This window comes from Acanthochromis polyacanthus, chromosome 13 (genome assembly GCF_021347895.1).
Source record: "Acanthochromis polyacanthus isolate Apoly-LR-REF ecotype Palm Island chromosome 13, KAUST_Apoly_ChrSc, whole genome shotgun sequence".
Classification (NCBI taxonomy): domain Eukaryota; kingdom Metazoa; phylum Chordata; class Actinopteri; family Pomacentridae; genus Acanthochromis; species Acanthochromis polyacanthus.
In genome coordinates this window covers 34,054,493-34,076,599 of record NC_067125.1, presented here as the reverse complement: position 1 = coordinate 34,076,599, position 22,107 = coordinate 34,054,493, and the positions used below count along the sequence as shown (strand labels likewise).

The window sequence follows — 22,107 nt, the reverse complement described above, 5'->3', positions numbered from 1 at the left end:
ATCAATCAACATGGTCAAGTGTCAAACTTTGAGCTCCAGGGCACAGTCCTGACAAAAGCAACAAGTTCCCTAGTGCAGATCTTAAGGGGATCATGATGCAACAGCCCTGAAGGGAAGTTTCCAGGAAAAACAAAAAGGTTGTGGCTGGCTGGAGTCAGTGGGAACTCCAGAGGGAGTTAGTTAGTTCATTAGTGTGCTTGTGATGGAGAAATGCCTGAGGTTTAAGTCATGGTCAAGCCTAAGGCACCTGAACTTCAACTTGTTCCGACTAAATCAGCTCCCAAAAGACAAAACCGACAGAGACTTTGAAGTGTTTCATAAACTAACAGGCATCGCTACACAAACACACAAACAAATTTCTTTTTAATTAAAAGGGGCCTAAGAGGCACTGGCACAGCTGACTAATACACATCCCTTTGACTGGAAAACAACAATAACACCAAATTAAATATGACATGGCTGAATGTTTTGCTAAATAGTGTTTGTCAAATTGTTTATTTTGATCTGGTGTCAAAGGAGGAACTTTAATTCCACTATCTAAATGCGGAATCCTCTAAAATGATGTGACATATAGAGTAAAATAAAAGAAAACTGATTCCAAATGCACTCAAACCGTTCAGTCTTGAATTATGGCTGACGCTGATTATTGTGTGTATGGAATTAAATATATTTGTCATATTTACTGTTTCTGCTTTAACACAGTCTTCATGGCTCGTGTAGACTCCTTTAAAAAAAGGAAGAGAATGACAGAATATAAGAAATAGCATCCGTCACAAACCGATGCAGTTTGTCTGATAATTATGTTGACATTTGCAGCTTAATCTGAGGAAATGTGTTTGACTTTGAATTGTCATTATACTTAAGAATATATATTCAAGAACCAAGGAACCCTTAGAATAAACTATTTTAAGAAACAGCCTTTATAACAAATTGTTCATTTATTTCTTCTTAAAACATTATTAATTATGTAATTAATTGCATCTTGAAAGACAGTATTATTTTTCTGATAATTTTCAGATTGTGTTAGACATAAATAGCTGCTTTTCCTTTCAAATTTGAGCTTTTTTGTAGCGGTACAACCCTTAATATCTATGCTTTACAAATCTGTTTGTCATCTTCAAAATGACTGACTGAGTGACCCGACTACCTTGATAGTCTGCCATAGTTTCAGTTTTGACCCACAGCAAACATGAATTTCAAAAATCTTCTCATCTTTTAAAGCTGTATACTCTGAATTTGATGTTTTTGACTGCAGTCCTCCCTGAACCCAATATATTGCTACTATTTAAAAAAAAAAAAAAACCACTAATCAAAACAGAAACAAAAAATGAGGATGTAAAATAATCAAGAACAAACTGACTGGTAAAGTCATCCAAAATTGGAATCACATAACGACACACTTTTGAGATACAACAAAAAGTATACTTGGGGTGTGCGGGTTTTCCACTCAGTAGGGTTGAAGTTAAACCAGCTTCCTAACTGGTTCAACACAGTTTCCAAAACTGGGGTTTACTGGAAAATAGTATACACTATCCGTATATAGTGACATGGTGGATATGTCACTCATTAAGTAAAAACAAACAAACAAACAAACATAAATATCACAGAGCAAAAGCTGGGATTACTATAATGCTCACAATGAATGTGTACATAAAGTTAACATAGTGCAGAAATCGAATGCAAAGGAAATCTATGTATTTATAACATTTTTTTAGCTTAAAGTTCTAAATTTGTAAAAAACAAACAATGAACCAAACATAACAAGGAAAAGAACAGACAAAAAAATAGGACAAACATTCAAATAGCCTAAGTACAGACAGAATACAGAATGGCACCTTTGTGTTATATTATGATGCACTGCTATTTTTTCCCATTTCCTATACATATGTTCACATGCTTTGTATGAATAACTTAATAACAAACCTGCTAAGGCAAAAGCATTGCATACAATAAAATGATGAAGCGAATCAAGGCTGTCCTATCTCGCTTTTCTCTGATTGGTTGTATGCGTGTGAGCCCTGCCATCAGTGAAGCTGATAAAACATCACATTAAAGTCTGCTTTGACCTCGATCCAGGTGGCTATCCTGTGAGCAGAAAATGCTACCTGCGATAACAGGCCTGATTTTCATTGGTCTCCTGTTGGCTTCTGAAACAGTGGAGGACGAGGAAGCTCCCCTCTGTCAGATTCTGGAGAGTCCAGAGTTCCCTCTGATGTCCAAAGAGGGAGACGTCATGATTGGAGGAGCCTTTTCCATCCACAGCAAAATCACACAACCTCCACTTGACTTTACAGAGAAACCAACACGACTCAGGTGTTCCAGGTAATTTCGAGCTCTACACACACACAAAAAAACACTTTCTCATGATTTTTACAACACTGAATTCTACAATTCTACAATTTCATTTAGCAGACGCTTTTGTCCAAAGCGACGTACAACACAAGCAAGAATTTAGTTTATGCGCGAGTTTATGTTTTGTTCTTGTTGTCTTAGCATCAACCTCAGGGAGTTCCGATTTGCCCAGACCATGATATTTGCTATTGAGGAAATCAACAGAAGTAAATTTCTTCTTCCAAATGTTTCTGTCGGATATCGTATTTATGACAACTGTGGCTCAACACTGTCCTCAATGCGTGCAGTGATGGCCCTGATGAATGGTGATGAGTGGACTTTAGAAAGGAAATGCTCTGGACAATCAGCTGTTCATGCTATTATTGGAGAGTCTGAATCCTCTTCAACTATTGTGCTGTCAAGGACTACAGGACCATTTAAAATGCCAGTGGTAAGAGGAGGTTGATGGGTAACAAGTGCATTATGTGAAGACTGTCTTTATTGTGTCTCTCTCTTGAATCTCTCTATTGTGCATTCTCAGATAAGCCACTCAGCTACCTGTGAGTGTTTGAGTAGCAGGAAAGAGTATCCCTCTTTCTTCCGAACCATTGCTAGCGACCTCTACCAAAGCCGAGCCCTCGCCCAGCTGGTCAAGCACTTTGGCTGGACGTGGGTTGGAGCGGTCAACAGCGACAGTGACTACGGCAACAACGGCATGGCTATCTTCCTGGCTGCAGCCCAGGAGGAAGGAGTGTGTGTGGAGTATACAGAAAAATTTCACCGTTCAGACCCAGAAAAACTTCTAAAAGTGGTAGAAGTGATCCAGAAGAGCACCGCCAGGGTCATCGTCGGCTTCCTGGCCCACGTAGAGATGAACAACCTGCTGGAGCAGCTGAGTCTGAACAACATCACAGCCCGACAGTTCATCGGTGTGGAGGCCTGGATCACTGCTGACAGCCTCGTGACTCCCACCAGCTTCAGTGTGCTGGGAGGTTCACTGGGCTTTGCAGTGCAAAAGGCCAATATCAGTGGCCTGGAGGATTTTTTAGTGAAAGACTTCTGGGAGACAGAATTTAAGTGTGAGGAGACAAATAGGAGCAGTGGGACAAAAACAGCGTCTTGCAAAGAAAACCAAGATTTAATTGAGCTGAGATATAATGATGATGACGTGGCTGAACTGAGATACTCCAGTAACATCTACAAAGCAATATATGCTGTTGCTTATTCTTTGCACAGCATCTTAAAGTGCTCACACACTCAGGGGTGTGATAAGACAGTGAAGGTCACACCGTGGCAGGTAAAATAAACCGATAACTGTTTATTTCTTCGTTTTGTAAAGAAATATACTGACATGCTGTATTTTTTTTCAGGTTGTAGAGTCTCTAAAACAGGTGAATTTTACTATCAAGAATGGGGACAAAGTGTGGTTTGACAGCACTGGAGCAGCCGTGGCCAGGTATGAGGTGGTGAACTGGCAGCGTGGATCAGATGGATCGGTTCAGTTTAAACCAGTTGGCTACTATGACGCCTCCTTGCCTCCTGGACAGAGGTTTGTTCTCAACACTGAAGCTATAATGTGGCCTGGAGGAAGCAAAGAGGTAAATAATTTATCACATAGCCTGATAAGTTTGATCATTAGTAATCCATTTAAAAGAAATCTTTGTTTTTTATATGATTCACAGCTGCCTGTATCAGTGTGCAGTGGCAGCTGTCGTGCAGGAACTCATAAAGTCCTTCAAAAAGGAAAGCCAGTCTGCTGCTATGACTGCATACCATGTGCAGATGGGAAAATCAGCAACACCACAGGTACTCCAGATGGGAATTATGGTGATTTGCATACAATGTTTACCTGCTACAGTCTGTGTATCATGTTAAGGTCTGCAATGGTACGGTCTCTTATTTCTGTTTTTAGGATGTAACTATTTAAACTACAATATTAAGAACTGTTTCATGTTAAGTTAATATAACAGAATACGATATAATAATAGTAAATATTTTTATTACAGATTCTATTGACTGCAGAAAGTGTCCTGAAGAGTATTGGTCCAATCAAAACAGAGACGCATGTGTACTGAAAAAAGTTGAGTTTCTCTCCTTCACTGAAGTTATGGGTAAAATACTTGTGTTTTTCACGTTGCTCGGAGTGCTCCTCACTATAATAGTGGCCGCTCTGTTCTTAATCCACAAGGAAACTCCGCTGGTGAAGGCCAACAACTCAGAGCTGAGCTTCCTGCTGCTCTTCTCTTTAACTCTATGCTTCCTGTGCTCTCTGACCTTCATCGGTCGGCCCTCTGAGTGGTCCTGCATGCTGAGACACACAGCGTTCGGCATCACCTTTGTCCTCTGCATCTCTTGCATTCTTGGCAAAACAATAGTGGTTTTGATGGCCTTTAAAGCGACACTTCCGGGTAGAAATGTGATGAAATGGTTCGGGCCTACACAGCAGAGACTCAGTGTTCTGGCATTCACTCTCTTACAGGTTATAATTTGTATACTGTGGCTGACAATAAATCCTCCTTTTCCCTTCAAAAATATGAGTCACTATAAGGGGAAGATAATTCTTGAGTGTGCTCTGGGGTCACCTGTGGGATTCTGGGCTGTGTTAGGATACATTGGGGTTTTAGCTCTTCTATGTTTTATAATTGCTTTTCTGGCTAGAAAGTTACCTGATAACTTCAATGAAGCTAAATTTATCACCTTCAGCATGTTGATATTCTGTGCAGTCTGGATCACCTTTATCCCAGCGTACGTCAGCTCTCCTGGAAAGTTCACTGTGGCTGTGGAGATATTTGCTATTCTGGCCTCCAGCTATGGACTGCTTTTCTGCATTTTTCTTCCAAAATGTTTCATAATTTTGTTTAGGCCAGAGAAGAATACTAAGAAACACATAATGGGAAAGACATCAAATAGTGATGTACATTATTAACAGTTTTATGATTAATCTTAGTCATTTTATATTAATGTAATACAATATACTGTTGTTTGTTTCTAATGCCTGCACAGTAGAGCTACTACCAGTTACAGTCACATTTCAATCATGACTGAGAGGAAAGCCACCACATGCAAAATAAAAATCTGGAAATATAAAATATGTCACTGATCATATTTTCTCTTCCATCAGTGCATCATAGGTGAGAAATGCTGCAATGATCGTTACGCACCATGAAAAACAAATGCATAAAAAACTGCATGGCCGATTGCTGGGACAAAGATTAACTTTGTTCAAAGGGATAGAAGAAAAGCAGATATTATTAGTGAAACTCAGAACCAAGTTGTCCTTAACTTAGGAGTTCACATTGTATTTTAGTCAGCCCCAGTTGTATTACATTATTGTTAGATAAACTCTATCATGCTTTGAGCTGTAAGAATGCATATTCTATATTTTGCACATGCTTATGAAATGCACATAAAACTACATTTTAATATGTACACATGCCCTACATATACCACATATGTGGCGAGATAATAATTTTATATATTTACAGTAAAGTGACAATGATTGCATTTTTGCACAGAAACACTGAAGGGAGTTGGATGGATGGATAGACAATTGATCCTTTGTTTAAAATGATGTTACAGCAGAAAAAGGATGGGGTAATAAAAAATATGTAATGTGCAAAATATACAGTGTGTAAAAATGTACAAATTCTATCATGAACAAAATATACAGTGTGAAAAATGACTTGCATCTAAAATCTTAATATTACAAACTACAAAATATGTATCAACATAAAGGACAGTCTCATGTGAGTATTTGATGCTTCTTCCAACCTCACAATAAGTGTATAATCACACCGGGGTTAAGGAAAGATTGTTGGTATGGCTGCTAGTACACGAAATGCTATTTGCAAAGCTGAATGTTGGCAATATATGCTAATTGCAGAATTAGATGTGAGTCTTATGAATCCTGGGCTCCTATTTTGTATTTTTTTTCTGTACAGAACTTTTTGTATGGCTTTGTTATGTGCTATTTTATAATAACACACTAATGTTCACAACAGCATCCCCAACACACACACATACACACGCATGCCTGCACACACGCATGCCAGTTAATACTGATTAAAACAGTACAAGTAATTTGCATAGATCATTCTTGCCTTTTTGCTTTAATTTCCACTATCAATTGTTTTTGTATTGCATTTTGGCATCTGTTTTAGAAACCCCAAACCACCATGGTAAGTTTTTACATAGCAGCTATAATTATACAATAATTTAAAAAAGATTCAATACAACATATTTGCTGCAAGGGGAAAAAAACATCCAGCCTTTTCTTTGAGACTTCTTGACACACAGTTTACAGTTATGATGACAGAATGGTTCTATCAAAAATATCATTTCATCCCAAATGAAGCGGAGCAGCCTGACATCATCACCACGCTGTGATTTGATTAGACGACCTCAATCATCACCATCTGTAGAAGTATAAAGCTCTGCCCATTAACGCAGGCACATATTTGGGATAGTGATAGAATAAGTCAACACAGGGTTGTGTGTGCATGTGTGTGTGTCTTTGTAAAAGATGTGTTGCTGCATCAGTGTAATGTTTCTGTTTGTGGCTGTTATGGGAGCCGTCAGAGCACAGCAGGAAGACTCTCCTCTCTGTGAGATGCTGGGGAGGCCGGAGTTCCCTCTGTTGTCTAAGAAAGGAGATATTACTATTGGAGGAGCTTTTTCCATCCACAGCCAAATCTCAAAGCCTTCACTCTCCTTCACAGACAATCCAGAACCTTTGACATGCTCCAGGTATTGTTTGTTGGTTTCCTTTGCTGACATACTGACTCAAGAGATGTTGCATGAAGTCTGATCTCTTACTCTTTTTCAGGATAAATTTCAGAGAATTTCGTTTTGCACAAACAATGATTTTTGCCATCGAGGAGATCAACAATAGCAGCTCCCTGCTGCCTAATGTCTCTCTGGGTTATAAGATATTTGACAGCTGCGGTTCAACGCTGCCTTCCACACGTGCAATAATGGGTCTAATGAATGGGCAGGAAAGGAGTCCGGGTAAAAACTGCTCTGGTCTCTCATCTGTTCATGCTGTTATCGGAGCCTCCGAGTCCTCCTCAACCATTGTGATGTTACAGATTTCAGGGATTTTCCAGATACCAGTGGTAAAAACGTACAATATTTATGGAAGTAACTGTCTACAAACACTGAATTCTGGCTATGTTATAGTAAACGTCAGTTAAAGTTAAATTGCCAGTGCCTGCCCGCTTGCATGTATTAAATGTATTTTCATTTCTCTCCTTCTGTTTTGTACTAGATCAGCCACTTTGCCACATGTGCCTGTCTGAGTAACAGAAAGCAGTACCCCTCCTTCTTCAGAACCATCCCCAGTGACTACTACCAGAGCAGAGCCCTGGCAAAACTGGTAAAACACTTTGGATGGACCTGGGTTGGGACAGTCAGAAGCGACAATGACTATGGCAATAATGGAATGGCAACATTTATCACAGCTGCACGTCAGGAGGGGATTTGTGTTGAGTATTCAGAGGCCATTTCAAGGACTGACTCTGGTGAGCAGGTTGCAAGGGTGGTCAGAGTGATGCGTAGTGGCAGTGCAAGGGTTTTGGTCGCCTTTCTTGCACAAAGCGAGATGAACATTCTCCTTGAGGAAGCTCTGAAGCAGAACTTGACTGGGCTGCAGTGGGTGGGCAGTGAATCCTGGATTACAGCAGGTCATTTGGCTAATAAGAGGTACTCTAGCATGCTGATGGGGTCTCTGGGCTTCACTATTAGAAAGACAAAGATCACAGGCCTGCAGGAATTTCTTTTGCAGGTTAACCCAAGTCAGGATCCACAGAGTAACCTGCTGAGAGAGTTCTGGGAAGCGACCTTTGACTGCAGTTTTAAATCGGATCTGCATGGTCAGAGTCACTGCTCCGGCTCTGAAAGACTGCAGGACGTTCATAATCCTTTCACAGATGTGTCAGAGCTGAGAATATCAAATAATGTGTATAAGGCTGTGTACGCTGCAGCTCATGCCATTCATAGTATGTTAAAATGTGGACAAATTGACGAAACTGTGAATCAGTCATGTCTCTGGAAAGATCATTTAGAGCCAAAACAGGTAAGAAATTACCTTAATAAAATATGTATGTATTTCAAATAATGTACATTTCCACATACGCGAAGGTATTCACTACAATGTTATTTTTGTAGGTTGTGCGACACCTCCAAGATGTAAATTTTAGACTTCAGTCAGGAGAAAGAGTGTATTTTGATGGAAACGGAGACCCTGCAGCCACTTATGAGCTGGTGAACTGGCAGAGAAACAGGGCAGGGGATAGTTTGTTTGTGGCTGTAGGCAGCTATGATGCTTCACTGCCAAATGGAAAGCAGTTCACTATGAATGGAATAAACATAACATGGGCTGCTGAATCCCTTCAGGTATTAAACAACATATGTATAGAGTATTCATATTTGAAAATAAGTTGTTGTGGATGCAGAAAAAGCTGATGTCATATTGAATGAATTTGAAACAACAGTACTCATGCAAGCAAATTTAGACAACTCTTTTAGTTATACAATCACATTACTTGATGTAAATTTTCTTCGGAATTAAAAATAGGATAATTAAGAATGGACTATGGAGTCTTGTACTTTTAAGCTGTGGAGTCACATAGGCAAAAAAAAATCTCTATATATAATTTTGTCACTTGTTAATTAGAATTTTTAATTGGAACAATGTTAAAACAATTCGTTGACATACTGAGTATTCACTTCTGCAGTTTCTGAAGGGCTTAAGCTTAAGGTTGACAAATGTTTAAGTTTACAGTTTATTTTAGTGCTACTAATGATAATTGAATGAAATGGTTTAATTGAAGTGTTTGGGTTACAAGAACAACAAATTGTGGCTGTTAAGTTGTGTTGTTGTTACAGAGGCCACTGTCTGTCTGCAGTGAAAGCTGTCTGCCAGGCTTCCGGCAGGCTGTGATTAAAGGTAAACCCATCTGCTGTTTCTCCTGCGTCGCCTGCGCTGCTGGAGAGATCAGCAACTCCAGCAGTAAGTAGAAACTTTCCTATTATTTCCTGGAAGACAAAGTCTGAATCTGTAATCCAAGCTTGCTTTAATATGAGATCTATCAAAAAACATGCAGCCTACAGCATGAGCACGTGAATGTTTCGTGTTTTCTGCTCAGATTCTGCAGAGTGTTCACGGTGTCCACTGGAGTACTGGTCAAACCAAGATCACAGCCGGTGTGTTCCAAAGGTGATCGAGTTCTTATCTTACGGAGAAGCCATGGGGGCCCTCCTCACTGCTTTCTCATTGTTTGGAGCCAGTTTAACATTAGTGATGTCATGTCTCTTCTGTCGGTTTCGTCACACACCTCTCATCAAAGCCAGTAACTCTGAGCTGAGCTTCCTGATGCTCTTCTCTTTAACTCTGTGCTTCCTCTGTTCTCTGACCTTCATCGGTCGGCCCTCTGAGTGGTCCTGCATGCTGCGACACACAGCTTTTGGCATCACCTTTGCCTTGTGCATGTCATGTGTCTTGGCTAAAACCATAGCAGTGGTGATGGCCTTCAAGGCTAGAAGGCCAACAAATACCATCCCTCAGTGTTCTGCTCCATTTCAGAGAACAAGTGTTCTTGGCTGTACTTTACTTCAGGTGTTGGTTTGTGTGCTGTGGTTAACTCTTGCTCCGCCGTTTCCCTACAAAAATACAGCTTATGCTCCAGAAAGGATTGTTCTAGAGTGTGATATAGGTTCCCCTATAGGATTCTGGGCGGTGTTGGGTTATATAGGACTTCTGGCTGTGCTTTGCTTCATTCTTGCTTTTCTGGCTCGAAAGCTGCCTGACAATTTTAATGAAGCCAAATTCATCACCTTCAGCATGCTGATATTCACTGCAGTCTGGGTGACTTTTATCCCAGCGTATGTCAGCTCTCCTGGGAAGTTCACTGTAGCTGTGGAGATATTTGCTATTCTGGCCTCAAGCTTTGGTTTGTTTTTCTGTATATTTGTTCCAAAATGTTACATTTTGCTACTGAAACCAGAGAGAAATACAAAAAGACATATGATGGGGAGAAAGCAGCCAAAAACACAGTAAATGAGTACATAGGCTAGCAATACACGGATGTCTGAAGTGAAATACACTTATATGATTTTTTTTTTAAAACACTAAGAATATAGAATTAATTTGACTTTGGAGGCCACGAGCAGAGACAGCTGTGGAAAAACTGTAAAGAGCAGTAAGTGAAAGCAGCAGATTGTTCCCTCTCAGCAGCGGTTTCCTTTATTAAAGAGGTTTTTGGAAAGCTTAATGTGTCTTTTGTAAAAATGCTATTGCATCTTAGAGTCCATATCATTTGACATATGCTATTTGAACAAAAAAAAACACTACAGGATACATGAACAAATTGAATGGGTGTTTATCTCTGAGTACAAGTTCACTTAGTATGATGCATGCAAGGTCCTTTTAGCCTTTTTTTAAAATAAACATTTACTCTCTAAACTCAGCAAGCAGCAAGAACCACAACTTAAAGCTGAGATAAATGCAGAAACACCGTGTTAACGTGTTGATGCTTTGATTATATTCAGAGAGCTGTGAGCACCTATAGACTTATAACTGTTGCTATTATTTTTCTAGTTCATTGTAGTCAGTAAATGTCATATTTGAGCATTCAGCCCACGCACACTTGTTCTCTAATGGTCTCAGGACTGATTGATTTAGTTGTGATAAAATTACTGTTGTTCTGTTTTGTTGTCATCTGTAGTGCGAGTAGAAAATACACTGTCCACAGAGAATTTTGGCTGATTGATAGCTTATTTTATTCAGGTGATCAGGTTAAAAGCTTTAAAACCTATCTATCAATCTATGCTGGCTTAATGTAGCTTATGTAAATAAAACACTTCCCATTACCCTTAAATCCTCACTGAATTCACAAAGAGATGTTCACAAAGAAACACAGAAGCTTTTTTTTTTTTTTTTGTTACATTTACAAAGAACAAGAACACTATTTTGCAGTTGTGTGACCTGGCTAATCAGACTTGACCACTGACCTTTTGGATTTGAAATGTCATCATTTCATAATGTTATCCTATTAAAGATTTGCATGGGAATTTTGTCATAATTAGCATTTCAATTCCTGAGTTTTGGCCAAAAATATGTTTTGCGAGATTACAGTAACCTTTGACCTTTGACCATCCAAATCTGAAGTGAAGGTTTTTGCCAGATTTGAGGAAATTCAGTCAGCATTCCAGAGATAACATGTTCACAAAAATGCAGCAGCCCAAAAACACGATACCACTAGGCCGTTGAGGCATTGTGTCTTTTGCTGCCCACTAAAAACCCTCATGTCAGTGACCTATTTGCTAACTAGCCCACACTAAGGACAGATCCCATACATAGACATCCCCATTTACCATCTAATTTGCTGTTCAAAATGAATAACAATCAGTGACCATAGAAACAACATCATGCAATTCACAATGTTTCTGTTTGAGTTTTATGTTTCTTCAGAAAAGTTTCATTTTATTTCGGACCAACAACAGTGCAAACATTTTGTATTATGAACCACAAACTCCAATTCCTCACAAATTAACTGGCACCTACTGACACAATAAGAACATAACAGGATACCAAATGAATCACCTGAACAACAAAGTGGTATTGAAGCTTATGCATTAGTCTTAAGACCACAAAGCTATTTACACCAAACCTGCCTTTGTTGTGTGCCTCACAGGCACAATAAATAAAATAAGGTTTTATCTGCCCCCTTCTGAGATTAAGCTAAATTAAACACGTGATCACATATAATTGGTTAAATGAAGACAAAGCTCCTTCTAATTGCTGTATGTGCAGTTTTTCCCTGAGCAGTTTTGCAGAGAATATTGAATACAATTAACCACTTTAGTGCTCTGCTATCCTTGAAACTGAATTATGACTACTTTAATGTAACTGACTGTGCTGAATTACATAGAAATTACAAGAAAAACAATAAAATCAGTAGATTTATTATACAGTACATTTATCAGACCGCTTCCTCTGTGATATATTTGGTGTAGAAATTGGTGTGGGTGTACAATATTAGATTTTGGCTTCTGTGTCTGGTCTGGTCCCGTGTCTATAATATTTGTTTTTCTTCAGTTATTTGGCTTCACATCAAAGTGCAAAACTGAAATCAAATTCACAACAACTACAACTCAGAAATCCCTAAAGACATGCTTGAGCTCCTGGAATTATTGTTGTCAAAAATTGTTCCTGGCAATGTCACTGGATGGCACATAGACAATATTCACAAACGTTGTATCCAAGCTCCAGGGCTTTGAGATAGAAAACTCCTATAAAACGCTCAGAGTTGAGGGAGTTTTATCTTTAGGCCTTGGGTAGTCAGCTGAGTAATTATGCTGCTGATAGCCGACCTGCTACTTCTTTCCCTTATGGCTGTTAGAGGAGGGAAGCCTGTGTGTGAATCATATGGGACTAAACAACTGTCTCAGTTTTCTAAGGAGGGGGATATCAACATTGGAGGCATTTTCTCCTTCCATCAGAACCCAGTCACTGTTAATCCAGCCCTCGAAGCCAACCCAGGATCAATGCAGTGTGAAGGGTGAGAGAAAGAGATAACATGTAACTCTTATTGTTATATGTGCTGTTTATTCACATTTTCAGTCTTGATGTGGTCTTATGTCTGTTTCACATTTCTTGCTACATAAGTTGCACACATTGGTCCCTCTTCTTTGTTCAGACTGGACCCAGGAGAGCTTCAGTATGCGTTCACTATGATGTTTGCCATAGAAGAGATCAACAACAGCTCAGAACTGTTGCCAGGAGTGACGCTGGGTTATAGGATCTTTGACTCCTGCCCCAGCATCCCTCTGTCCATCAGGGCATCACTAAACCTGATGAACAGGTACGAGAGCGAAGCGAGCAACTGCACCAAACTCTCCAATGTGCATACTGTCATCGGTGAAACAACATCCACTTCTACGATAGGTATTGCACGCACCATGGGACCCTTCCATATACCTGTGGTGAGTGTTGGGGCTAAGGGAAGAGTCAAGGGAAGCTGAGTGTTGAATGAGAAATGCTTAACATGTGTTATTTCTGTCTTTCAGATCAGTCATTCAGCCACTTGTGCATGCCTTAGCAACAGAAGAGACTATCCCTCTTTCTTCAGGACCATACCCAGTGACATTTACCAGAGCAAAGCCTTAGCAAAGCTTGTGAAATACTTTGGCTGGACCTGGGTGGGAGCCATCCGAACTAACAGTGACTATGGGAACGGTGGCATGGCGACTTTCCTGGAAGCAGCAGAAAGGGAAGGTGTGTGTGTTGAGTACTCACTGGCCATTTACCGAACTGATCCCAGAAAGTGGTTCTTAGAGGTGGTGGATATTATAAAAAAATCCACTTCTAAGGTAATAGTAGCATTTGCTGATGGAACAGACCTTGACATACTTATCAAAGAGCTTCACGCTCAGAATGTGACAGGTCTGCAGTGGGTTGGAAGTGAAGGCTGGATCACGTATCGTTATATTGCCTCCTCGGTGAACTACGCTGTGGTCCAGGGGGCGGTGGGCTTTGCAGCGCTGAACGCTCACATCCCTGGACTGCAGGAGTTTCTCGCCAACAGCAGGCCCTCCACCACGCCGGGGAATCGGGGGCTTGTGGAGTTGTGGGAGACAGTGTTCAGTTGCACGCTGACTCCCCGACCAGAGATTCATGCTCCTGTTGTAGCCTGCGATGGGAAGGAGTCTCTGTGGGACATAAAAACACGCTTCACAGATGTTTCAGATGCCAGCCTGCTGAATAATGTTTACAAGGCCACGTATGCTGTTGCTCACGCGCTGCACATGCTGTTTAACTGCAAAGATGGACAGGGGCCTTTTGAGAACAATACATGTGCTGATATTGAAAATGTCAAACCATGGCAGGTAAATATAAGAACAAAAAAGCTGAGAATGAATCCAAACTACTGTTAATGAGTATGTAGTCTTATCATAACGCTGCTGTTTCCATGCAGGTGCTGCATTATCTAACTCTGATCAATTTTACTACGAAGATCAATGAAAATGTGTTCTTTGATGAGCTGGGTGACCCTGTTGCACGTTATGCTCTGGTGAACTGGCAGATGGATGAGACAGGTTATATACTATTTGAGACTATTGGTTATTATGATGCCTCCCGACCTGAAGGGCAGCAGTTTGAGATGAAAGCAGACGTGCGTGCCATCTGGGCAGGAGAAAACGTTGAGGTGAGTTAATGCTGACATACTGTGAGATTTTAAATTCTAACTTAGATTTTGTTTTTATTATTTTGAACAAGGTTTAGACACTCTATATCACTAACAGTAGCAGTTCTTTACCATATGAACATGATTTTGTCGTCGTTTTTAATATTCTGTGTAATGCAGGTGCCGAGGTCTGTGTGCAGTGAAAGCTGTTTGCCAGGGACCCGCAGGGCTTTTGTCAAGGGCAAACCTATCTGCTGTTTTGATTGCATCACCTGTGCTGATGGAGAGTTCAGCAACAGTACAAGTGAGACAGCAGGATTCATAGCTTTTGCATTAGTGCTCAGTGTGTTTCTGATGGGCAAAATCACGGCCGGCACTTTATTAGTTTATCTGAAGATGTGCATGCTGTACAGCCTAAACATATTTATGCTTTCAGATGCTGTGATATGTGATAAATGCCCTCCAGAGTACAAGTCCAACGGAGAGAGGAATAACTGTGACATGAAAGCTATAGAGTTCCTCACCTTCAGGGAGTTAATGGGCATACTGTTGGTCACCTTTTCGGTCTTTGGTGCGTGCCTGGCGATGACTATAGCGCTAATCTTTTTCCACTACAGACAGACTCCTATTGTCAGGGCCAACAACTCTGAGCTGAGCTTCCTGCTGCTCTTCTCTTTAACTCTGTGCTTCCTGTGCTCTCTGACCTTCATCGGTCGGCCCTCTGAGTGGTCCTGCATGCTGAGACACACAGTGTTCGGCATTACTTTTGTCCTCTGCATCTCATGTGTTCTGGGGAAAACAATAGTGGTGTTGATGGCCTTCAGGGCGACTCTTCCAGGCAGCAATGTGATGAAATGGTTCGGACCTGCACAGCAGAGACTCAGTGTTCTGGGCTTTACTCTCATACAGGTTCTAATTTGTATACTCTGGCTGACAATAAATCCTCCTTTTCCTTTCAAAAACATGCAACATTACAAAGAGAAAATTATAATGGAGTGTGCTCTGGGATCACCTGTGGGCTTCTGGGCTGTGTTGGGATACGTCGGTCTCTTGGCCATGTTGTGTTTTGTGCTTGCTTTTTTGGCTCGAAAGCTTCCCGATAATTTCAATGAAGCTAAATTCATCACTTTCAGCATGCTGATATTCTGTGCAGTCTGGATCACCTTTATCCCAGCGTATGTCAGCTCTCCTGGGAAGTTCACTGTGGCTGTGGAGATTTTTGCTATTCTGGCTTCCAGTTATGGGATGCTGTTTTGTATTTTTTTGCCCAAGTGCTACATCATTTTACTAAAACCTGAGAACAACACAAAGAAACATCTGATGGGTAAAGGAACTCTGAGATCCCTGTGAGATATTTGTTCAAAACACAACAGTAGAATTTGTATTGTCACCAATTTAGTCTAGATAAATAAATATAATGAATTCTGTCACACTGTAACTACAATCAATTATTCACGAATTAAGCTGTTTAAAATCTGAAATATTACATTGCTTACAGTATATCTACAGTACACATGCCTTGCAAATTATTGTCATGAATTGTAAATGTAATTTTTCTTCATCTTATTAATTTAAAGAAATCTATTTCTGTGTATATAAAATGTGTTAATAAAATTTAAATAAAAATCAGATATTCAAATATCGTTGTGGTTTTTGCTTCAATTAAAATACACCACACAACTATCAAACTTAAACATGCTGTTAGATTTGTATTGCATTTAAATTCTGAAGACTATGACTTGAAACATTCTACTGGTGATTTCAGTTGGCTCTTTAGAATTCACTGATTTGTTCAAAAGGCCACAATGAAAAATAAGAACTGTCCAATAAAAGTTATGTATGAATGTCAGAGGCCACCCCTTCATCACTGACAGCAACAATGGCTTTATTTTTTCAGACCCTGTATAACAGGGGCTGTTGCCATTGAAAATGCAATGACAGAATTCACATTCAGGCCAGTGAATATGAATAAAATAATAAGCTGTTCTCATCTATATTTTATGTGAACTATGGATAGACTGGCAATGTGACACAAATCAGCTCAGCAGTTTCTTTCCAACCTAAAGCCCATCATAAAATGTAAACGTAAATTAAATTTAACTATTTTTTCTTCTTCTAAAGAGTCAGATGTAAAGCAGCAAATGTTAAAAAAAAACTACAGCATTTTATTCCTGGGTCTCACTGCATTCCTATCCTGACTGATGTTGTGCACTGAGGTAGTGTCTGTGTGATACAGAAGTTTACAATTAAAACTGTCACACCCCCTCCTGCTCCTGTGCTCTGGCTCGTCAGGCTAAGGATGAGCAGCTGTGCTGGAAGTACACCAGGCGCAAATCCACAATCAGCGCAGCATAAAAGCCTGGCTCTCCTCTGCTCCCACTACTGGATCATCGTTTCATGCTTCATGCCCCATGCCACACGCCGTACGAGCTGCACCCCGCCACGAGCACACAACTGTTGGACAGTCTGGATTACTTCGCCTTCTCATCACCGCTCCTCCATTCTGCACCCCCTTGTCTGCCTTGATTCTGCCTGCTCCTCTGCTCCTGCCTCAGCTCGGCCACCGACTTCCATCCGCTTCATCCCCGCCTCGTCTCCCGTTCTCCCCCTGGACTGCTTTGTGAGTCACCTCTTCCCCGTTTAGTTTTGTTTAGCCCCATCACGGCCTCACGCTGTCGCCCTTGGTTTAGTTTAGTTTTCCCCGTTGTGTTATTTCCCCGTGCCTCCCTCACTGAGGACTTTTTGTGTTATTTTACACAATATCAAACCCTGATTAATCCACCTGCCTGTCTATCGCCTGCTGCTTAGGTTCACCCACCTAGTTTCATGACAAAAACTGGTATTTTCAGTTTTTCTTTTATATTTTCATCATTTTCAGCGACAGCAGTGTGTAATCTAATAGGGGCACTCACTATAAGCTGTCCCAGTCTAGCACTAAACGTCAAAGAACAAGTAAGATAGTAAACATTATGAAGCATTCGGGAGCGTAAAGTCAGATTTTCCACTCAGGAGCAAAATAGAGTAGAATTTATGCTTGTGTTCATCAGGGATGAACAAACATGTCTCTAAATGAATGCTAATGTCCTGTGTCCAGTGAATCTGCAAATATGACACAGTTTGTTCACGATATCACAACTTTAAATTTATAGGGGATACAGCTCTCTGCACAGTCCATTTAGAAAGATTAGATTAATATTGGACCGATTATTACATCATACATTTATCATATATTGAATATATTAACGCCTGTCGCGTTGTCCTTCCTCTCACCCCACCTCGCTCTATGAATAATTTTTTATGCTGCTCCAAAATGTATAAATACCAGTGCAAGTCACGCCCCCAGTGGTTTAGTTCTTTCTGACAGCATGGCATCCACACCGAGGTGGCCAAAGCAGGGTTGGGCACTTTTACAACTGTTGCTGGTGGTGGTGTTGTCTCAAGCTGAGGAGCCAGTGTGCAGGCAGAGAGGGGACCCTGAGAGCCCTCAACTATTTAAGGACGGAGACATTATTTTGGGGGGAATGTTTTCTTTTCACAGCAGGTGGAAGGACAGACAGGAGAGCTACATGCACAAACCTCTGCCACTGGAATGCACCAGGTGAAATACAACATAAATATCAGTTAATGCTTCATTTAATATTGTTTCTAATTTAAGAGTACACTAATGTAATTCAAATTCTTTCTGTTTGAATCCAGTTTGAATTTCAGAGACTTCCAGTTTGCTCAGGCCATGCTTTTTGCCATTGAGGAGATAAACAACAGCACAGACCTGCTGCCTGGCGTCTCTCTCGGATACAAAATCTATGACACTTGTGGCTCCATTGCCAGAAGTGTACGAGTCACTCTGGCTTTGGCTAATGGGAATGAAGTTGTGTTTGCACCCTCTGAGGAACCTTGTATCAAACCTGCACAAGTGCAGGCCATAATAGGAGAAACGTCTTCCTCTCCTACCACAGCAATAGCTACTGTCATTGGATCCTTTCACATACCAGTGGTGGGTAAATAGATCAAAATGTAACTATATTTGTGAAAAATTATGATTATCCTTAATTTTTACAGCTACCCTGTGCAAATATGACTATGTGAATGTTTTAGCTTTTAATTCTTTATCTTATAGCATTTATCATTTACATTTCAATTCTTTTTTCTCCTGTAGATCAGCCACTTTGCCACATGTGCTTGTCTCAGTGACAAAACCAAGTACCCATCCTTCCTCAGAACCATACCCAGCGACTACTACCAGAGCAGAGCTCTGGCCCAGTTGGTCAAGCACTTTGGTTGGACTTGGGTTGGAGCTATTAGAACAAATAATGATTATGGCAATAATGGCATGGCTACATTCATAGAGACTGCACAGCAGCTGGGCATCTGTCTGGAGTACTCTGTGTCATTTTTTAGAACAGATCCATCTGACAAGATACAGAAGATAATTGAAATTATCAAGGCTTCAACCTCTAGAGTGATTGTTGCATTCCTGTCCCACATGGACATGGATGTGTTAATACATGAGCTGTCTCACCACAACCTGACAGGATACCAGTGGGTAGGCAGTGAATCCTGGATCTTTGATTCCCAAACAGCAGCAACAGATAAAGATCATATCCTAGATGGAGCCATCGGCCTTTCCATCCCCAAGGCACACGTCAGTGGCCTGAAGGCGTTCATGATGAATGTGAAGCCGCTGAATTCGTCAAATAATAAAATGTTCACAGAGTTCTGGGAAACATTATTTAGCTGTAAATTCAATCAGTCAAAGTCCTCAGCAGAGATTCAGAGAGACTGTACTGGACAGGAAGACCTGACAGGAGTTCAGAACAGCTTCACTGATATGTCACTCATGCCGATCTTTAACAACGTCTATAAGGGAGTGTATGCCGTGGCTCATGCACTTCACAGCATGCTCAGCTGTAACAAAACATGCAACAAGGACTTACAGCTAGATCCAATCACGGTGAGCTAGATGGCAATTAAAGTATTAACTCTGACACTGAGTAACATTGAAAAAACTACATTATAGTTGGTGCATTGTGTCTTTGTGCTTTTGAAGTAATTACCTGAATGAGCACACATCTTCTTAGATTTTGCAGCACATACAAACGATTCACTTCAAAACAAAAGACGGAGATGAGGTCTACTTTAATGAGAATGGAGATCCTGCAGCAAAGTATGAAATCATAAACTGGCAGCCCAGAGAAAAAGGAATTGTGGACTTTGTCAGCGTTGGTCTTTATGATGCATCGTTACCTGCAGACAAACAGCTCAATCTGCAAAATACGTCTTTAATTTGGGCGCAGAACTCACAGCAGGTAAGCTGTCGAGTGATTACTGTATTAGATATTTATATTATTAAAATTGATTTGTTCCTCTGTAGTATTCACTTCTGATGCATCAAAATTTATGAGAGGCTTGTAAAAACAACATCCATTTTTCTCATTGTGTTTTTGCTCATGCAGGTGCCTGTGTCAGTTTGCAGTGAGAAATGTCCCCCAGGAACTCGAAAGGTTCTCCAGAAAGGAAAACCTGTTTGCTGTTATGACTGCACAAGATGTGCAGAGGGAGAAATCAGCAACATGACAGGTTTAGTAATATTTATTGAAAGGATTTGAGCTGTAATGTAGCACACCAATGTTATCATGATCATATGTCAATTGTAAGAAACTTGGAAGAATGAGGATGTCAAAATTATATCATTACTTTCTTATGTTTTTGTCTACAAATATGTTAAAGTCTCAAGAATTGCTAAATGAAATAATACACACCAGCTGAATTGCAAACTGAAGTTAACCACACATGAAGAAATCACTTGATCTGAGATTTCTGTCTATGTTTGTTTTTTTTGGTTTTTTTAAAACAGACATATCTTCATGGGGATTGATGCAGTTTGCTTTGTTTCCATTTCCAAATGTCTTGAAGCAGTATTCACCAAACACACACCTTGACTCATTGGGAAACCAGGAATACATGAAACTCAGAGTAATTCATTGTTTTCTTCCGACTTAAACACTCCACTGCCCAGTATTCTTCCAGTGTGTCTTTAACACATTTATGTTCAAGAAAAAAATGCATGAGTGTATCAAACAGCTATTGACATGTCTAATTATGTTACTGAACTTGTATGTGGTTTTGATTTTGCAAAGAAAGTTTTACTTGGAGCGGCTGGTGATGAAGAATTTATTAGTTTATTCAATTTATGAAGCAGACAATTTGAAAGCACAAGCAGAATATGAAAAAGCTATTCCGGATTCTTTAAATGGTTAGAAGAAATAGTCAAAATATTGGTTATTTGCATTCCCAAAAGAAATTTTGACTGACGGGAGAATCTGTCACAGCTGCTCCTGTGGAATCAGTTTTCTCAGCCAAATTTCCAACCAGATTTGAGCACTGTCCTTGAAAATGGATAGGAAATGAAAGCAAAAACAATAAGTCTTTAGTTTGCTCACAGTCAGAGCAACAGGTTGAAAAAAAACTCTTGTCTATCACCTGGTAATTGTGTAACATCATTATTACATTAACAGAAAAGCTGCCTCACTGAAATTTGACACAAATCCACTCAGCAAATCTAACATCTGCTCCAATATTCATTTTCAGATTCTGTCACCTGTACCAGATGTCCTCCTGAATTCTGGTCAAATAACAGAAGAGATGCCTGTATAAAGAAGGAGGCGGTGTTTCTGTCATTTGAAGAAATTATGGGAGCTCTGCTCACTACAGCGTCTTTATTTGGAACATGCATGACTGCACTTGTGGCTTATATTTTCTTCAAAAACAGAAAAACTCCAATCGTCAGGGCCAACAACTCAGAGCTGAGCTTCCTGCTGCTCTTCTCTTTAACTCTGTGCTTCCTGTGCTCTCTGACCTTCATCGGTCGGCCCTCTGAGTGGTCCTGCATGCTGAGACACACAGCGTTCGGCATCACCTTCGTCCTCTGCATCTCTTGTGTTCTGGGGAAAACCATGGTGGTTTTGATGGCCTTCAGGGAGACTCTTCCAGGCAGCAATGTGATGAAATGGTTCGGGCCTGCACAGCAGAGACTCAGTGTTCTGGGAGTCACTCTTATACAGATGATCATTTGTATCCTCTGGTTAATCATTTCTCCTCCTTTTCCATCAATGAATTTTAAGGAATTTAAGGACAAAATCATCTTGGAGTGTGCTCTGGGCTCAGCTGTTGGCTTCTGGGCCGTGCTTGGGTACATCGGACTTCTGGCCATGTTATGTTTCATTTGTGCTTTTCTGGCTCGAAAGCTGCCTGATAATTTTAATGAGGCCAAATTCATCACCTTCAGCATGTTGATATTCTGTGCAGTGTGGATCACCTTTATCCCAGCGTATGTCAGCTCTCCTGGGAAGTTCAGTGTTGCTGTAGAGATATTTGCTATTCTGGCCTCCAGTTTTGGACTTTTAATTTGCATCTTTATCCCCAAATGTTACATCATCTTACTGAGACCAGAGAAGAATACGAAAAAGAATATGATGGGGAATGGGCCAAGAAAATGATTCTAAAAATGATATAATGATAAAAGCATTTTAATACCAAGACCCATGAAAGGCATGATATGTTTTTTAACAACTACTAACATGATAAAATTTGT

General features: G+C 40.3%; 4 protein-coding genes across 4 annotated transcripts; all 4 read left to right on the top strand.

The window, feature by feature from the left end:
- Positions 1 to 2,179: 2,179 nt before the first annotated feature.
- On the top strand, positions 2,180 to 5,257 carry LOC110955981 (extracellular calcium-sensing receptor-like). The gene is made up of 6 exons (XM_022201196.2): positions 2,180 to 2,322; positions 2,494 to 2,782; positions 2,873 to 3,628; positions 3,702 to 3,929; positions 4,014 to 4,137; positions 4,338 to 5,257. The coding sequence occupies exons 1-6, from the start codon at positions 2,213 to 2,215 to the stop codon at positions 5,255 to 5,257; spliced, it is 2,427 nt and encodes an 808-aa protein (XP_022056888.1). The 5' UTR covers positions 2,180 to 2,212.
- A 1,617-nt stretch (positions 5,258 to 6,874) lies between these two features.
- Positions 6,875 to 10,616, top strand: LOC110955966 (extracellular calcium-sensing receptor-like). The gene is made up of 6 exons (XM_022201165.2): positions 6,875 to 7,077; positions 7,157 to 7,445; positions 7,598 to 8,404; positions 8,497 to 8,724; positions 9,217 to 9,340; positions 9,477 to 10,616. The coding sequence occupies exons 1-6, from the start codon at positions 6,875 to 6,877 to the stop codon at positions 10,385 to 10,387; spliced, it is 2,562 nt and encodes an 853-aa protein (XP_022056857.2). The 3' UTR covers positions 10,388 to 10,616.
- Positions 10,617 to 12,289: 1,673 nt separating this feature from the next.
- Positions 12,290 to 15,977, top strand: LOC110955967 (extracellular calcium-sensing receptor-like). Its single transcript, XM_022201166.2, has 6 exons — positions 12,290 to 12,890; positions 13,029 to 13,314; positions 13,399 to 14,217; positions 14,307 to 14,537; positions 14,697 to 14,820; positions 14,953 to 15,977. The coding sequence occupies exons 1-6, from the start codon at positions 12,685 to 12,687 to the stop codon at positions 15,864 to 15,866; spliced, it is 2,580 nt and encodes an 859-aa protein (XP_022056858.2). The 5' UTR covers positions 12,290 to 12,684; the 3' UTR covers positions 15,867 to 15,977.
- Positions 15,978 to 16,927: 950 nt separating this feature from the next.
- On the top strand, positions 16,928 to 22,012 carry LOC127536895 (extracellular calcium-sensing receptor-like). The gene is made up of 6 exons (XM_051958299.1): positions 16,928 to 17,136; positions 18,213 to 18,507; positions 18,673 to 19,011; positions 19,595 to 19,720; positions 19,970 to 20,093; positions 21,105 to 22,012. The coding sequence occupies exons 1-6, from the start codon at positions 16,928 to 16,930 to the stop codon at positions 22,010 to 22,012; spliced, it is 2,001 nt and encodes a 666-aa protein (XP_051814259.1).
- The last annotated feature ends 95 nt before the right edge of the window (positions 22,013 to 22,107 follow it).

Bases quoted from the DNA above. Each gene is read 5' to 3' on its own strand.
- LOC110955981 (XM_022201196.2), top strand. From the start codon at position 2,213: ATGTCCAAAGAGGGAGACGTCATGATTGGAGGAGCCTTTTCCATCCAC. The intron at 2,783-2,872 runs GTAAGAGGAGGT...GTGCATTCTCAG, and splicing joins GACCATTTAAAATGCCAGTG to ATAAGCCACTCAGCTACCTG. The intron at 4,138-4,337 runs GTACTCCAGATG...TTTTTATTACAG, and splicing joins GAAAATCAGCAACACCACAG to ATTCTATTGACTGCAGAAAG.
- LOC110955966 (XM_022201165.2), top strand. From the start codon at position 6,875: ATGTTTCTGTTTGTGGCTGTTATGGGAGCCGTCAGAGCACAGCAGGAA. The intron at 7,078-7,156 runs GTATTGTTTGTT...ACTCTTTTTCAG, and splicing joins GAACCTTTGACATGCTCCAG to GATAAATTTCAGAGAATTTC. The intron at 7,446-7,597 runs GTAAAAACGTAC...GTTTTGTACTAG, and splicing joins GGATTTTCCAGATACCAGTG to ATCAGCCACTTTGCCACATG.
- LOC110955967 (XM_022201166.2), top strand. From the start codon at position 12,685: ATGCTGCTGATAGCCGACCTGCTACTTCTTTCCCTTATGGCTGTTAGA. The intron at 14,218-14,306 runs GTAAATATAAGA...GTTTCCATGCAG, and splicing joins AAAATGTCAAACCATGGCAG to GTGCTGCATTATCTAACTCT. The intron at 14,821-14,952 runs GTGAGACAGCAG...TTATGCTTTCAG, and splicing joins AGAGTTCAGCAACAGTACAA to ATGCTGTGATATGTGATAAA.
- LOC127536895 (XM_051958299.1), top strand. From the start codon at position 16,928: ATGCCACACGCCGTACGAGCTGCACCCCGCCACGAGCACACAACTGTT. The intron at 19,012-19,594 runs GTGTTAATACAT...ACATCTTCTTAG, and splicing joins TGTCCCACATGGACATGGAT to ATTTTGCAGCACATACAAAC. The intron at 19,721-19,969 runs GTGGACTTTGTC...TTGCTCATGCAG, and splicing joins AGCCCAGAGAAAAAGGAATT to GTGCCTGTGTCAGTTTGCAG.